The 16,817-nt window shown below is 39.1% G+C and overlaps 1 protein-coding gene across 1 annotated transcript in view; it reads left to right on the forward strand.

Annotated features, from left to right (window-relative positions):
• LOC140598055 (ankyrin repeat domain-containing protein 26-like) overlaps positions 1-16,817 on the forward strand; it is a 160,585-nt gene that overhangs the window by 58,107 nt on the left and 85,661 nt on the right. Inside the window, exons 16-17 of the mRNA XM_072751268.1 lie at positions 9,180-9,234; positions 9,350-9,531. Coding sequence (XP_072607369.1) covers positions 9,180-9,234; positions 9,350-9,531 — 237 coding nt within the window. The remainder of the gene's footprint in view (positions 1-9,179; positions 9,235-9,349; positions 9,532-16,817) is intronic.

Here is a 16,817-nt window from a genome sequence, read left to right on the forward strand (position 1 = left end):
TAAAGATAGGAGAGTTTAGAGAGATTATTATTAAAAACACAGCAGTAGTGAGGCTAAGGTAGAACAGATGCTGTATATTATAAAATGCGGTAGAAATTGTTTTAAATGCAAGTTAATAAAAGGCAATACAAAAAATGCTCAGATTCTTCAGAATGACAGCTCGTTTTTATGAAGAACTGGAAGGAAATTTTATCCTTTTAAGTTTAATAAAGTATGATAGCCTATATTTAATTTAGCAAGAGTTGTGTTTATACATAGTGCAAAGTGAAGTCTGTTTTAAGCCGTAATCAGATTTATTATGAGTTTTGAATTTTGGCTGTTGTCTTTCTTGTGGTTTCTAATTAAACTTACTGTGTGGTATAATCTTGGTCGACTTTATATCTTTTGAGAATAGAGACGACATAAACATTTTAGTTTTTTCATTAATTAAAACTGAATTTTGGGATCCCTGGGTGGCGCAACGGTTTGGCGCCTGCCTTTGGCCCAGGGCGCGATCCCGGAGACCCGGGATCGAATCCCACATAGGGCTCCCGGTGCATGGAGCCTGCTTCTCCCTCTGCCTGTGTCTCTGCCTCTCTCTCTCTCTCTCTCTCTGTGCGACCATCATAAATAATAAATTAAAAAAAAATTTAAAAAAAAACTGAATTTTTTTCTTAGGTAAGTGAGGTTCTTAATCTCTATCCATTAAATGAAAAAAGAAATTTTAAGCTGCAAAATTCTTAAAAAATATGAAAACTATTTTCTGGATTCTGATGCATCTTTTTTTAAATATAAGCTTAGAATAGAGACACATGTCAAATGAATAACCTCATGATTTATAATTTTTTATAAGATGATTTATCATTATAGAATCGTAAGGAAGGAAAAGTTGCCCGTAGAGTATACAATATTATTTCCAGAAGGATGATCTTTACTTTCCCAAAGATTCAAACAGTGGATACATTTTACATTATCTCGGGAAACTTTAGTCTTCATAGTTGTTATATTTTGTATTTTTAAATTTTGTATTTTATTTGTAATTTTTTTTATTGGAGTTCAATTTGTCAACATATACCATAACACCCAGTGCTCATCCTGCCAAGTGACCCCCTCAGTGCCCATCACCCACTCACACCAACGCCCTGCCCGCTTCCCCTTCCGCTACGTCTTGGTCTTTTCCCAAGGTTAGGTATCTCTCATGTTTTGTCACTCTCACTGATATTTTCACTCAATTTGTCTACTTTCCCTTTATGCCCTTTCACTAATTTTTATATTCCCCAAATGAATGAGACCATATAATGTTTGTCCTTTAAAGACTGACACATTTCACTCAGCATAATACCCTCCAGGTCCCTCCACGTCAGAGCAAATGGTGGGTATTTGTCGTTTCTAATGGCTGAGTAATATTCCATTGTATACATAGACCACATCTTCTTTATCCATTCGTCTTTCGATGGACACCGAGGCTCCTTCCACAGTTAGTCTGTTGTGGACATTGCTGCAAGAAACGTTAGGGTGCGGGTGTCCTGGCATTTCACTGCATCTGTATCTTTGGGGTAATCCCCAACAGCGCAATTGCTGGGTCGTAGGGCAAATCTATTGTTAACTCTTTGAGGAACCTCCACACAGTTCTCCAGAGCGGCTGTGCCAGTTCACATTCCCAGCAACAGTGCAAGAGGGTTCCCCTTTCTCCACATCCTCTCCAAATTTGTTGCTTCCTGCCTTGTTGATTTGTGCCCATTCTCACTGGTGGGAGGTGGTATCTCATTGTGGTTTTGATTTGTACTTCCCTGATGGTCAGTGATGCGGAGCATTTTCTCATGTGCTTGTTGGCCATGTCTGTGTCTTCCTCTGTGAAATTTCTGTTCATGTATTTTGCCCATATCATGATTGGATTGTTTGTTTCTTTGAGTTTACTAAGTTCTTTATAGATCTTGGATACTAGCCCTTTATCTGATAGGTCATTTGCAAATACCTTCTCCCATTCTGTAGGTTGTTATGTTGACTGTTTCTTTTGCTGTGCAGAAGCTTCTTACCTTGATGAAGTCCCAATAATTCATTTTTGTTTTAGTTTCTCTTCCCTTCAGGGACGTATCTTGCAAGAAGTTGCTGTGGCCAAGTTCAACAAGTGTGTTGCCTGTGTTCTCCTCTAGGATTCTGATGGATTCCTGTCTCACATTTAGATGTTTCATCCATTTTGAGATTATCTTTGTGTATGGTGTAACAAAGTGGTCCAGTTTCATTCTTCTGCATGTGGCTGTCCAATTTTCCCAGCACCATTTATTGAAGAGACTCTCTTTTTTCCAGTGGATAGTCTTTCCTGCTTTGTTGACTATTATATGAGCATAGAGTTGAGGGCCCACTTCTGGATTCTCCATTCTGTTTCCATTGATCTGTGTGTCTGTATTTGTGCCAGTACCACACTGTCTTGATGACCACAGCTTTGTAGTACAACCTGAAATCTGGCATTGTGATGCCCCCAGCTCTGGTTTCTTTTTTAATATTCCCCTAGCTATTTGGGGTATTTTCTGATTCCACACAAATCTTAAGATGATTTGTTCCAACTCTCTGAAGAAGGTCCATAGTATGTTGATAGGGATTGCATTAAATGTGTAAATTGCCCTGGGTAGCATTGAAATTTTTCCAATCCATGAGCATGGCATATTTTTCCATCTCTTTGTGTCTTCCTCAATTTCCTTCAGAAGTGTTCTGTAGTTTTGAGGGTGGAGACATTTTACCTCTTTGGTTATGTATATTCCTAGGTATCTTATGCTTCTGGGTGCAATTGTAATTGAGATTGACTCCTTAATTTCTCTTTCTTCAGTCTCATTGTTCGTGTATAGAAATGCCCCTGATTTCTGGGCATTGATTTTATATCGTGCTACAATGCCGAATTGCTGTATGAGTTCTAGCAATCTTGGGGTGGAGTCTTTTGGGTTTTCTTTTCTTTCTTTTTTTTAAAGATTTTATTTATTTATGAGATACAGTGAGAGAGAGAGGCAGAGACACAGGCAGAGAGAGAAGCAGGCTCCACGGAGGGAGCCCGACGGGGGACTCGATCCCGGGTCCCCAGGATCAGGTGCTGGGCCGAAGAAGGCGCTAAACCTCTGAGCCACCCAGGCTGCCCTCTTTTGGGTTTTCTATGCACAGTATCATGTCATCTGCAAAGAGGGAGAGTTTGACTTCCTCTTTGCCAGTTTGAATGCCTTTTGTTCTTTTTGTTGCCTGATTGCTGAGGCTAGGACTTCTAGTACCATGTTGAATAGCAGTGGTGAGACTGGACATCCCTGTCTTGTTCCTGATCTTCGGGGACAGGCTCCCAGCGTTTCCCCATTGAGAACGATATTTGCTGTGGGCTTTTCGTAGATGGCTTTTAAGATGCTGAGGAATGTTCCCTCTTTCCCTACGCCCTGAAGACTTTTGATCAGGAATGGATGCTGTATTTTGTCAAATGGTTTCTCTGCATCTATTGGGAGGATCATGTGGTTCTTGGTTTTTTCTCTTGCTGATATGATGAATCACATTGATTGCTTTAAGAGTGTTGACGCAGCCTTGCATCCCGGGGATAAATCCCACTGGGTCATGGTGAATCATCTTCTTAATGTATTGTTGGGTCCTGTTGGCTAGTATCTTGTTGAGAATTTTTGCGTCCGTGTTCATTAGGGATATTGGTCTATAATTCTCCTTTTTGGTGGAGTATGTGTCTGGTTTGCAATTAAGGTGATGCTGGCCTCATAGAACGAGTTTTGAAGTGCTCCATCCCTTTCTATCTTTCATAACAGCTTTAGTAGAATAGGTATGGTTTGTTCTTTAAATCTTTGATAGAATTCCCCTGGGAAGCCATCTGGCCCTGGACTCTTGTGTCTTGGTAGGTTTTTGATGACTGCTTCAGTTTCCTTCCTAGTTTGGCCTGTTCATGTTTTTTCTATGTCTTCCTGTTGCAGTTTTGGTAGTTTGTGGTTTTCCAGAAATGCACCCATTTCTTCTCGATTGTCTAGTTTATTGGCGTAAAGCTGCTCATACTAAGTTTTCAAATTCATTTGTATTTCCTTGGTGTTGGTGGTGATCCCTCCTCTCTCGTTCATGATTTTATTAATTTGAGTCTTCTCTCTCTTCCTTTTAATAAGTTTGGCGAATGGTTTCTCTGTCTTATTAATTCTTTCAGAGAACCAACTCCTGGTTTTGTTGATCTGTTCCACAGTTCTTCTGGTGTCTCCCTATTGAGTTCTGCTCGAATCTTTATTAATTGTCTTCTTCTGCTGGGTGAAGGTTTCAGTTGCTGTTCCTGCTCCAGCTCCTTTAGGTGCAAGGTTAGCTTTTGTATTTGAGTTCTTTCCGGTTTTGGTGCGGATGCTGCTGGTCTTGCGATGTATTTCCCCCTCAGGACTGCTTTTGCTATATCCCAAAGATTTTGAACGGTTGTATCTTCATTCTCATTAGTGTCCAGGAATCTTTTTAATTCTTCTCTAATTTCCTGGTTGACCCTTTCATCGTTTAGCAGGATAGTCGTTTCCTTCCACATGTTTGAAATCCTTCCATATTTCTTCTTGTGGTTTAGTTCTAATTTCAAAGCATTTTGGTCTGAAAATATGTAGGGGACAATCCCAGTCTTTTGGTATCGGTTAAGACCTGATTTGTGACCCAGTATGTGGCCTATTCTGGAGAAAGTTCCATGTGCACTTTAGAAGAATGTGTATTCAGTTGCGTCTTGATGTCAAGTTCTGTAAATATCTGTGAAATCCATCTGGTCCAATGTATCATTTAAAGCGCTTATTTCTTTGGAGATGTTGTCCTTAGAAGACCTATCGAGTGTAGAAAGCACTAGATTGAAGGCACCAAGTATATGTGTATTATTATCTAAGTATGTCCTAACTTTGGTTATTAATTTTTGTTATACTTGGCAGCTCCTGCATTTGGGGCATACATATTCATGATTGTTAGGTCCTCTTTTTGGAGAGATCCTTTTGTATGATATAGTGTCCCTCTTCATCTCCTACTACCATCTTTGGGATAAAGTTTAACTTACATGATGTCATTTTATGTTTGTAATGGAAGGTTGGTCAGTACATTTTAGAGACATATGGCAAGTTGAAATTTTTTTCTTTTTTACTTTGGTAAATCGGCAGAAAAAATAGGTAGGAACATATATAATGACAGCAAACTTTTATTGGGAAAAGCTTTCCCATGTTGGAGGGAAGATTACATTTGGTCAGGGATCAGAATTCTTACTGTTGTGATTTTTAAATTATACTAACAGTTAATTTATTGATTCATTTAATGAATTAATTTATTTATTGCTATCATGACTTTTATAATACTCATGCCTAACTGAAATCTTTAGTGGATCCAATTATTGTAGGTTTTTTTTTCTTGGATACTTTTCTTTGTTGGACATTTTTTTTTTTATTATGTTAGCATATAGTTTTACCAAAGAGGACTCGGTTCTCTATTTCTATCCTTTTTGTTACATTTAGACTAAAATAATAGAAATTGTGGAAAATCAGGGATTGTTTCTCACAATTTATATTGCTATGGTATTCCACTGTGTTTTTGAAATTATTCCATTAAGAGTATAGTTATCACTCTTTATCTAAGTGAAGAATACAAGTATTGCCTAAAACAATAATCAGCTCTAGAAGCGGAGGCTCTTCCTCACCCCATGGTAAAATGTCCATTCTCAGAATTCTTTTATAGTAAAGTGCTCAAAATATCTACCCATAGTCCTTGTGTCCGATGTTCAAATTTAAAATTTTAGATATTTTATAATTATTTACATATTCATTTTAAATACCCTGCTTAATTTAAGGTAGTAGATTATGTTAGGAAACAGTCGTGCTTCTCCTGGAACACCTAAAATAAGATCTTGCTTGGAAGAAGCAATTTAATATTTTTCGAATGTGAATAAGTGAGCCGACAGATGGAATTCTGTAAAATGGAATGTTATAAGTATTATGCATAATATGTCATAAATATATACATTTAAAAGTAAAGTTCAAATTTATATTTCCTTTTCCCATTTAGGATTTACAAGCTCAAATGAATTATGTTGAGGAAATAAAGAAAAAAATAAGAAAGAAAGTTATGTTTTTTAGTATCCTTCAATTGTCAACTTAGAATTTTAGATAAAAATTCCTCACCTTTTGTTTTTTTAAGCCCATCTATATTACATTAGATACAGGCTTTCAAGGTATACATTTCTTCTTAGAATTCTCATTACCAGTTCTTATTCCACATGGAAAGTTGATGTGTTTGAAACATTTCGTTTTCAATTTTTTTCTCTCTCTAGTGATAATTTATACCTTCCTGGTTGTGAGAGAAAACCACTATCTGAAAAATTTACTTTATGGTGAAAAAAGTAAATTCTTACTTTTTAGATTTTATTTTTTATTTATGAGAGACACACACAGTGATGTGGGACTCGATCCCGAGACTCCAGGATCATGCCCTGAGCCGAATGCAGACACCCAACCACTGAGCCACCCAGGCATCCCAAAACTAAATTCCTTATTTACAATATTTATAAACAACTGTAGAATAAGAAAAGTCAGTATTATTAGGGATATAGTATAAACAAAAGTCTCTTAATCTTTTTTCAATTACATTTTATAAACATATCTATTATATAAATGTTATATGTATATATAAAACAGAAGCGGCTGTTCATTGTATATTCCTCACTATACATACACACACACACACACACACACACACATACACACACAGTGTGGCCTGTGGCAAAAATGGTCAGGTTAGTATTAATACTAATTAATAGTTAATTAGTATTAACTAATAAGTTAATACTAACCTGACCATTTTTTCCACAGGCCTTTTTTAACTTACATTTTTCCTTGCCTTAAACTCAAACATGATTGGTCACATCTTATGTTTTTCTTTTTTTCTTCTCCTTCCTGCGTTTTTAAAGGTTTTATTTATTCATGACAGACAGAGAGAGAGAGAGAGAGAGAGAGAGAGGTAGAGACACAGGCAGAGGGAGAAGCAGGCTCCATACAGGGAGCCTGATGTGGGACTCAATCCTGGGGCTCCCGGATCTCGCCCTGGGCCGAATGCAGACACTCAACCACTGAGCAACCATGGCTGTCCCCCCTGCATTTTTTTGTACATGACTTTCCCGTATCCTAAGTTTTGCTTACATGAGGGAAAAAAAAAAAAAACACGTTTCTTTAGTGTCTGTTCTTTCAGTCCATCTCTTTCTATGTTTATTGTCAATATTTTTGATTATGCCTTTCTGTTGTCTGTGTGTGTCTGTGGTTTTCATTCCTGAAGCATTACCCCACAAGCCTTATTATTTTTCTCACTTTCCTGGAAGGAGCTGATGTTAGACAATCATTTGTCCTTAGCATTTTGACAAACAAAAGCAACTTAAATTGCTTGTAATGCCAACTTGCCCAAATAAATACCACTAAAAACTAAATTTTAATATTTTCAATTATAAGAGATCGTCATGCCATTATAAATAATGCAATCACATTTAAAAAATTTAAATATAATAAAATAATTAATTTTTAAAAATATTGTATTCATTTATTCATGAGAGAGGTAGAGACAGAAGCAGAGGGAGGAGAAGTAAGCTCCATGCAGGGAGCCTGATGTGAGACCCTGGGATCACACCCTGAGCCAAAGGCAGATGCTCAACCACTGAGCCACACAGGCGTCCCAATAAAGACATTTCTTATTGTTAGTTTTTTAAAAAGATTTTATTTAATTATTCATAGAAACAGAGAGAGAGGCAGAGACACAGGCAGAGGGAGAAGCAGGCATCATACAGAGAGCCTCATGTAGGACTCGATCCGGGTCCCCAGGATCACGTGCTGGGCTGCAGGCGGTGCTAAACCGCTGCGCCACCGGGGCTGCCCTTATTGTTAGTTTTTTGAATTTAAATTACATAGTGATAAATTTTTATTTTACAACATTTTGGTAAAGAAAGTATTTAAAATTTTTTTTAAGTTTTTTTATTGATTCATGATAGACATAGGGAGAGAGGCAGAGAGAGACACAGGCAGAGGGAGAAGCAGGCTCCATACAGGGAGTCTGATATGGGACTCGACCCGGGTCTCCAGGAATCACACCCTGGGCCAAAGGCAGGCGCTAAACCACTGAGGTACCCAGGGATCCCCTTTTTAAAATTTTTTAATTCAAATTAATTAACATATAGCGTATTATTAGTTTCAGAGGTAGAATTCAGTGATCCATCAGTTGCATACATCACCCAGTGCTTCAGGGGCCCTCCTTAATGCCCATCACCCAATTACCCCATTGCCCAACCCACTCCCCTCCAACAACCCTCAGTTTATTTCCTATGATTAAGAGTCTCTTACGGTTTGTCTCTCTCTCTGATTTTTATCTTATTTTTCCCTCTCTTCTGCTATGCATCTCCATTTTGTTTCTTAAATTCCACATAGGATTGAAATCATATGGTATTTGTCTTTCTCTAACTTATTTCACTTAGGATAATACTCTTAAGTCCCATCTATGTTATTGCAAATGGCAAGATTTCATTCTTTAGGATGGCTGAGTAATATTCCATTGTATTTATCCACACCGCATCTTCTTTATCCATTCATCTGTCAATGGGCATCTGGCTTTTTCTGTAGTTTGGCTATTGTGGTCATTGCTGCTTTAAACGTTGGGGTGCCGGTACCCTTTCAAATCACTATGTTTGTATCCTTTGGATAAATACTGAGTACTGCGATTGCTGGGTCATAGGATAGCTCTATTTTTTTCCCTAAATTTTTTTTTACTTATGATAGTCACAGAGAGAGAGAGAGAGAGGCAGAGACATAGGCAGAGGGAGAAGCAGGCTCCATGCACTGGGAGCCCGACGTGGGATTCGATCCCGGGTCTCCAGGATCGCGCCCTAGGCCAAAGGCAGGCGCTAAACTGCTGTGCCACCCAGGGATCCCGGATAGCTCTATTTTTATTTAACTTTTTGAGGAAGAGTTTGTATAATAATCAGGGGTAAGAAAAGTAACATTTTGGGACTATTAAATCTCTTATAATCTTCACCTCCATGAGAAAATGTAGGTTAGTAAATGGCGGAACTGAGATTTGAATCTATATTTGAATGATCTCCAAAACCCGTGTTCTTTTTGTAATGGTGTTCATTTGGTAATGCTGAATATTACAATTATTTTTACGAAATGTGATACTTGTAATTCTGAAAACTATCAATTTTTTTCTAGACTGTCCCGGAACTAAACTTAAGAAAGCTAGTGGCTGGTTTTCGGCGACCCAAGAGTAAGCTATTTGAAGATTTGTGTTATTCCCTGAGTTTTGTCCATTTTTGTGTTATTTAGTAATTCATAGTTACAGATATCTTCATGTACTCTTTACTTTGTTTTTCACTAAATAGGAGCAAAATGTGGTCTTGTGAGCCAAGAAGATAGACCTTTATTTGCTGACAACAATTTTGCAAGGGAAGATAAGACTGAAACTCTTTGTAAACCATCAGTCAGTGTCTCTGACTATTCTCCTCTTGCTTTTGTATCACCTGACACTCCTCAAAAGTCTTTAGCAATGCTTGGTGTTACAAAGGTAAGTTGTTTTGAACTTTGTCCCCCATGTTTTTTCACATACCATCCTCTTGATATCCTTATAATGAAAAGAATCTAAGGGAGAAATCGAAGCCCTCAAGAATATAAGAGAAAACAGTGGAATAACAACAGAGAAGTAAGTACTGGGTTGAGATTTATTATGGTTGGTGGGAATAAACAAATCTTAGGTATGTCATTATGGAAGGAAAGAATTAGAAAGCAACTGGAAAGAATAGCTCGATGGATGTGAAGATGAGGGAGGGGTTGTGGGGTAAGAATTCATTTAATAAGGATGAGATGAATGTAAAGATAGGAGAGTTAGAGAGATTATTATTAAAAACACAGCAGTAGTGAGGCTAAGGTAGAACAGATGCTGTATATTATAAAATACGGTAGAAATTATTTTAAATGCAAGTTAATAAAAGGCAATACAAAAAATGCTCAGATTCTTCAGAATGACAGCTCGTTTTTATGAAGAACTGGAAGGAAATTTTATCCTTTTAAGTTTAATAAAGTATGATAGCCTATATTTAATTTAGCAAGAGTTGTGTTTATACATAGTGCAAAGTGAAGTCTGTTTTAAGCCGTAATCAGATTTATTATGAGTTTTGAATTTTGGCTGTTGTCTTTCTTGTGGTTTCTAATTAAACTTACTGTGTGGTATAATCTTGGTCGACTTTATATCTTTTGAGAATAGAGAGGACATAAACATTTTAGTTTTTTCATTAATTAAAACTGAATTTTTTTCTTAGCTAAGTGAGGTTCTTAATCTCTATCCATTAAATGAAAAAAATAAATTTTAAGCTGCAAGATTCTTAAAAAATATGAAAACTATTTTCTGGATTCTGATGCATCTTTTTTTAAATATAAGCTTAGAATAGAGACACATGTCAAATGAATAACCTCATGATTTATAATTTTTTATAAGATGATTTATCATTATAGAATCATAAGGAAGGAAAAGTTGCCCGTAGAGTATACAATATTATTTCCAGAAGGATGATCTTTACTTTCTCAAAGATTCAAACAGGGGATACATTTTACATTATCTCGGGAAACTTTAGTCTTCATAGTTGTTATATTTTGTATTTTATTTGTAATTTTTTTATTGGAGTTCAATTTGTCAACATATACCATAACACCCAGTGCTCATCCAGCCAAGTGACCCCCTCAGTGCCCATCACCCACTCACCCCAACGCCCTGCCCGCTTCCCCTTCCGCTACGCCTTGGTCTTTTCCCAAGTTTAGGTGTCTCTCATGTTTTGTCACTCTCACTGATATTTTCACTCAATTTATCTACTTTCCCTTTATTCCCTTTCACTAATTTTTATATTCCCCAAATGAATGAGACCATATAATGTTTGTCCTTTAAAGACTGACACATTTCACTCAGCATAATACCCTCCAGGTCCCTCCACGTCAGAGCAAATGGTGGGTATTTGTCGTTTCTAATGGCTGAGTAATATTCCATTGTATACATAGACCACATCTTCTTTATCCATTCGTCTTTCTATGGACACCGAGGCTCCTTCCACAGTTAGTCTGTTGTGGACATTGCTGCAAGAAACGTTAGGGTGCGGGTGTCCTGGCATTTCACTGCATCTGTATCTTTGGGGTAATCCCCAACAGTGCAATTGCTGGGTCATAGGACAAATCTATTGTTAACTCTTTGAGGAACCTCCACACAGTTCTCCAGAGCGGCTGTGCCAGTTCACAATCCCAGCAACAGTGAAAGAGGGTTCCCCTTTCTCCACATCCTCTCCAAATTTGTTGTTTCCTGCCTTGTTGATTTGTGCCCATTCTCACTGGTGGGAGGTGGTATCTCATTGTGGTTTTGATTTGTACTTCCCTGATGGTCAGTGATGCGGAGCATTTTCTCATGTGCTTGTTGGCCATGTCTGTGTCTTCCTCTGTGAAATTTCTGTTCATGTATTTTGCCCATATCATGATTGGATTGTTTGTTTCTTTGAGTTTACTAAGTTCTTTATAGATCTTGGATACTAGCCCTTTATCTGATAGGTCATTTGCAAATACCTTCTCCCATTCTGTAGGTTGTTATGTTGACTGTTTCTTTTGCTGTGCAGAAGCTTCTTACCTTGATGAAGTCCCAATAATTCATTTTTGTTTTGGTTTCTCTTCCCTTCAGGGACGTATCTTGCAAGAAGTTGCTGTGGCCAAGTTCAACAAGTGTGTTGCCTGTGTTCTCCTCTAGGATTCTGATGGATTCCTGTCTCACATTTAGATGTTTCATCCATTTTGAGATTATCTTTGTGTATGGTGTAACAAAGTGGTCCAGTTTCATTCTTCTGCATGTGGCTGTCCAATTTTCCCAGCACCATTTATTGAAGAGACTCTCTTTTATCCAGTGGATAGTCTTTCCTGCTTTGTCAACTATTATATGAGCCTAGAGTTGAGGGCCCACTTCTGGATTCTCCATTCTGTTTCCATTGATCTGTGTGTCTGTATTTGTGCCAGTACCACACTGTCTTGATGACTACAGCTTTGTAGTACAACCTGAAATCTGGCATTGTGATGCCCCCAGCCCTGGTTTTCTTTTTTAATATTCCCCTAGCTATTTGGGGTCTTTTCTGATTTCACAGAAATCTTAAGATGATTTGTCCCAACTTTGTGGAGAAAGTCCATAGTATGTTGATAGGGATTGCATTAAGTGTGTAAATTGCCCTGGGTAACATTGACATTTTCCAAATATTCATTCTGCCAATCCATGAGCATGGTATATTTTTCCATCTCTTTGTGTCTTCCTCAGTTTCCTTCAGAAGTGTTCTGTAGTTTTGAGGGTAGAACCCTTTACCTCTTTGGTTACGTATATTCCTTGTTATCTTATGCTTTTGGGTGCAATTGTAATTGGGATTGACTCTTTCATTTCTCTTTCTACAGTCTCATTGTTAGTGTATAGAAATGCCACTGTTTTTCTGGGCATTGATATTGTATCCTGCCACACTGCCAAATGGCTGTGAGTTCTAGCAATCTTGGGGTGGAGTCTCTTGGGTTTTCTAGCTACATTATCATGTCATCTGCAAAGAGGGAGAGTTTGACTTCCTCTTTGTCAGTTTGAATGTCTTTTATTTATTTTTTGTTGTTGTTGTTGCCTGATTGCCGAGGCTAGGACTTCTGGTACCATGTTGAATAGCAATGGTGTGAGTGGACATCCCTGTCTTGTTCCTGATCTTCGGGGACAGGCTCCCAGTGTTTCCACATTGAGAACGATATTTGCTGTGGGCTTTTCGTAGATGGCTTTTAAGATGCTGAGGAATGTTCCCTCTATCCTTACACCCTGAAGAGTTTTGATCAGGAATGGATGCTGTATTTTGTCAAATGCTTTATCTGCATCTATTGGGAGGATCATGTGGTTCTTGGTTTTTTCTCTTGCTGATATGATGAATCACATTGATTGCTTTACAAGTGTTGAACCAGCCTTTATCCTGGGGATAAATCCCACTGGGTCATGGTGAATCATCTTCTTAATGTATTGTTGGATCCTGTTGGCTAGTATGTTGTTGAGAATTTTTGCATCCGTGTTCATCAGGGCTATTGGTCTTTAATTCTCCTTTTTGGTGGGATCTGTGTCTGGTTTTGCAATTAAGGTGATGCTGGCCTCATAGAACGAGTTTGGAAATGCTCCATCCCTTTCGATCTTTCATAACAGCTTTAGTGGAATAGGTATGGTTTGTTCTTTAAACGTTTGATAGAATTCCCCTGGGAAGCCATCTAGCCCCGGACTTTTGTTTCTTGGTAGGTTTTTGATGACTCCTTCAGTTTCCTCCCTCGTTATTGGCCTGTTCAGGTTTTCTATGTCTTCCTGTTGCAGTTTTGGTAGTTTGTGGTTTTCCAGAAATGCACCATTTCTTCTCGATTGTCTAATTTATTGGCGTAAAGCTGCTCATACTAAGTTTTTAAATTCTTTTGTATTTCCTTGGTGTTGGTGGTGATCCCTCCTCTCTCGTTCATGATTTTATTAATTTGAGTCTTCTCTCTCTTCTTTTTAATAAGTTTGGCTAATGGTTTCTCTGTCTTATTAATTCTTTCAGAGAACCAACTCCTGGTTTTGTTGATGTGTTCCACAGTTCTTCTGGTCTCTGCCTCATTGAGTTCTGCTTGAATCTTTATTGTCTTCTTCTGCTGGGTGAAGGTTTCAGTTGCTGTTCCTGCTCCAGCTCCTTTAGGTGCAAGGTTAGCTTTTGTATTTGAGTTCTTTCCGGTTTTGGGGCGGATGCTGCTGGTCTTGCGATGTATTTCCCCCTCAGGACTGCTTTTGCTGTATCCCAAAGATTTTGAACGGTTGTATCTTCATTCTCATTAGTGTCCAGGAATCTTTTTAATTCTTCTCTAATTTCCTGGTTGACCTTTTCATCGTTTAGCAGGATGGTCGTTAACCTCCATGTTTTTGAAATCCTTCCATACTTCTTCTTGTGGTTTAGTTCTAATTTCAAAGCATTATGGTCTGAAAATATGCAGGGGACAATCCCAATCTTTTGGTATCAGTTAAGACCTGATTTGTGACCCAGTATGTGGCCTATTCTGGAGAAAGTTCCATGTGCACTTTAGAAGAATGTGTATTCAGTTGCGTCTGGATGTCAAGTTCTGTAAATATCTGTGAAATCCATCTGGTCCGGTGTATCATTTAAAGCGCTTGTTTCTTTGGAGATGTTGTTCTTAGAAGATCTGTCGATTGCAGAAACCACTATATCAAGTCTCCATACATAAGTGTATTAATATCTAAGTATGTCTGAACTTTCGTTATTAATTGAGTGATATACTTGGCAGCTCCCGCATTCAGGGCATAAATATCATGATTGTTAGGTCCTCTTTTTGGAGAGATCCTTTCAGTATGATATAGTGTCCCTCTTCATCTCTCACTACAGTCTTTGGGATAAACTTTAATTTAGCTGATATAAGGATGGCTACCCCTGCTTTCTTTTGAGGACCATTTGAATGTTAAATGGTTGTTCAACCTTTTATTTTCAGGCTGTAGGTGTCCTTAGGTCTAAAATGAATCTCTCGTAGACAGCAAATCGATTGGTCTTGCTCTTTTTTCCAGTCTGAAACCCTGCATCTTTTGATGGGGTTATTAAGCCCATTCACCTTCAGAGTTACTATTGAAAGATGCAAGTTTAGTGTCATCATGATACCTGTTCAGTCTCTGCTTTTATGGATTGTTTCCTTGGACTTACTCTTTCTTGTACAGAATCCTCCTTAATATTTCTTGCAGAGCTGCTTTCCTGGTCACATATTCTTTCAGTTCCTGCCTATCTTGGAAGCTCTTTATCTCTCCTTCTCTTGTGAATGGGAGCCTTGATGGGGATAGAGTATTCTAGGCTGCATGTTCTTCTCATTTAGGACCATGACTGTATCCTGCCAGCCCTTTCTGGCCTGCCAGGTCTCTGTGGAGAGGTCTGCTGTTACTACTAATACTTCTCCCCATACAGGTTAGGGATCTCTTGTGTCTTGCTGCTTTAAGGATCTTCTCTTTATCTTTGGAATTTGCAAGCTTCACTATTAAATGTCAATGTGTTGTGCAGGTTTTATTGATTTTAGGTGGTGATCTCTCTATCTCCTGGATCTGAATGCCTGTTTCCCTCCCCAAGGTAGGGAACTTCTCAGCTAGGTTTTGTTCAAACACACTTTCTAGACCTCTGTCCCTTTTGCACCCTCTGGAACCCCAATTACATGTAGATTTTTCCTTCTGTGGCTGTCATTTATTTTCCTTAACCTGTCCTCATGATCTTTTGTTTTACTCTTTTTTCCTGCATTTCCTTCCTTGGCATCAACTTGTCTTTTCTTTTTTTAATTTTTATTTATTTATGATAGTCACACAGAGAGAGAGAGAGAGAGGGGCAGAGACACAGGCAGAGGGAGAAGCAGGCTCCACACACCAGGAGCCCGACGTGGGATTCGATCCCGGGTCTCCAGGATCTCGCCCTGGGCCAAAGGCAGGCGCCAAACCTCTGCGTCACCCAGGGATCCCATCAACTTGTCTTCTCTGTCACTCACACATTCTTCTATATCGTTATCCGTCGTTAGGACCTCCAGTTTGGATTGCATCTCATTTAATTGATTTTGAATTTCGGCCTGATGAGATCGAAATTCTGCAGTCATGAAGTCTCTTGAATCCTTTATGCTTTTCTTCTTGAGCCACCAGTAGGTTTATAATTGTGCTTCTTTATTGGCTTTCTGACATTGAATTGTAATTCAAATTTTGTAACACTGTGGGGGAGAGGAATGTTTCTGATTCTTTCTTTTTAGGTGAGTTTTTCCTTCTAGTCATTTTGCTCAGTGCAGAGTGGCCCTAAACAAGTTGTACTTGATAGAAGGGCAGAGGTTTCTCACTGTGTCACTTTAGTTCTCTCTTTAAATCTCCGACCGAATTGGTGGGTTTTCAGGATTATTTGAAAGTTATCTCTTCTGGGGTGATAACACCGGTTTCCTTAAATTTTGATTCCTTGAGGACCTGGGGCAGGTACTCAGCCACTTCCAGTGCCTTTCCCTTCACCGTGTTCATCACGTTCTGCTTCCTGGGGCGGGGAGGCGGCGGGGACGCCCACCCGGTGAAGGGGACTCCCAAGCGATCCCCGCCCCCGCCTCCTCTGCCGCCGCATATGGGCCGCGGCTGTGGGCGCCGGAGGGGCGGGCCTGACCGCGGCGCCCGGATGGGACGAGGGGGAGGGGCGGCGGCGCCGACCCCGAGGGCAGGGCGCGAGCTCCCACCAGGCCACCCAGGCAGGCGGTGGCGGACCTGGCCCAGGTGTCCCAGGCCGCGAGGAGAGGCCGCGCAGGGAGAGGCGGACGCACGCACACCCCTCGCCTTCTCGGGAGCTGTGAGCTCCCCTCGGCTTCACTCGCTGTTTTGTATTTTTTAGATTAAATTTTTTTTAAGTAATCTCTATACCCAATGCTGGGCTTAAACTCAGATGCTGAGATCACGAGTCACACACTCTTGTGAGTGAGCCAGCCCGGTGCTGCCAAAACTTGTTAAATTTAACCTGTGAATTCTTTCCTATCTGAAACTCAGAAATACAGGTGATTTGATTGTTTAAGGCCTTTTCTTCTCTCCCGTGAATATGGAATATTGTGTCCTGCTTGATAATCATTCATGACTTTGGAGACTTTAAACCTTTAATTTGGATGATCAAGATTATTAATATTTTAATATTAGATTCTTTCTCCAGCCTTTAAGTACCATCCTATATGTGTAGATAGGAAATTAAAGCTATTAGTATGCTATTCACAGTGGAATAAGAAACCATGTGAATTTTAAAGTGGGTTTTA

Source organism: Vulpes vulpes, chromosome 3, assembly GCF_048418805.1.
Source record: "Vulpes vulpes isolate BD-2025 chromosome 3, VulVul3, whole genome shotgun sequence".
NCBI lineage: Eukaryota > Metazoa > Chordata > Mammalia > Carnivora > Canidae > Vulpes > Vulpes vulpes.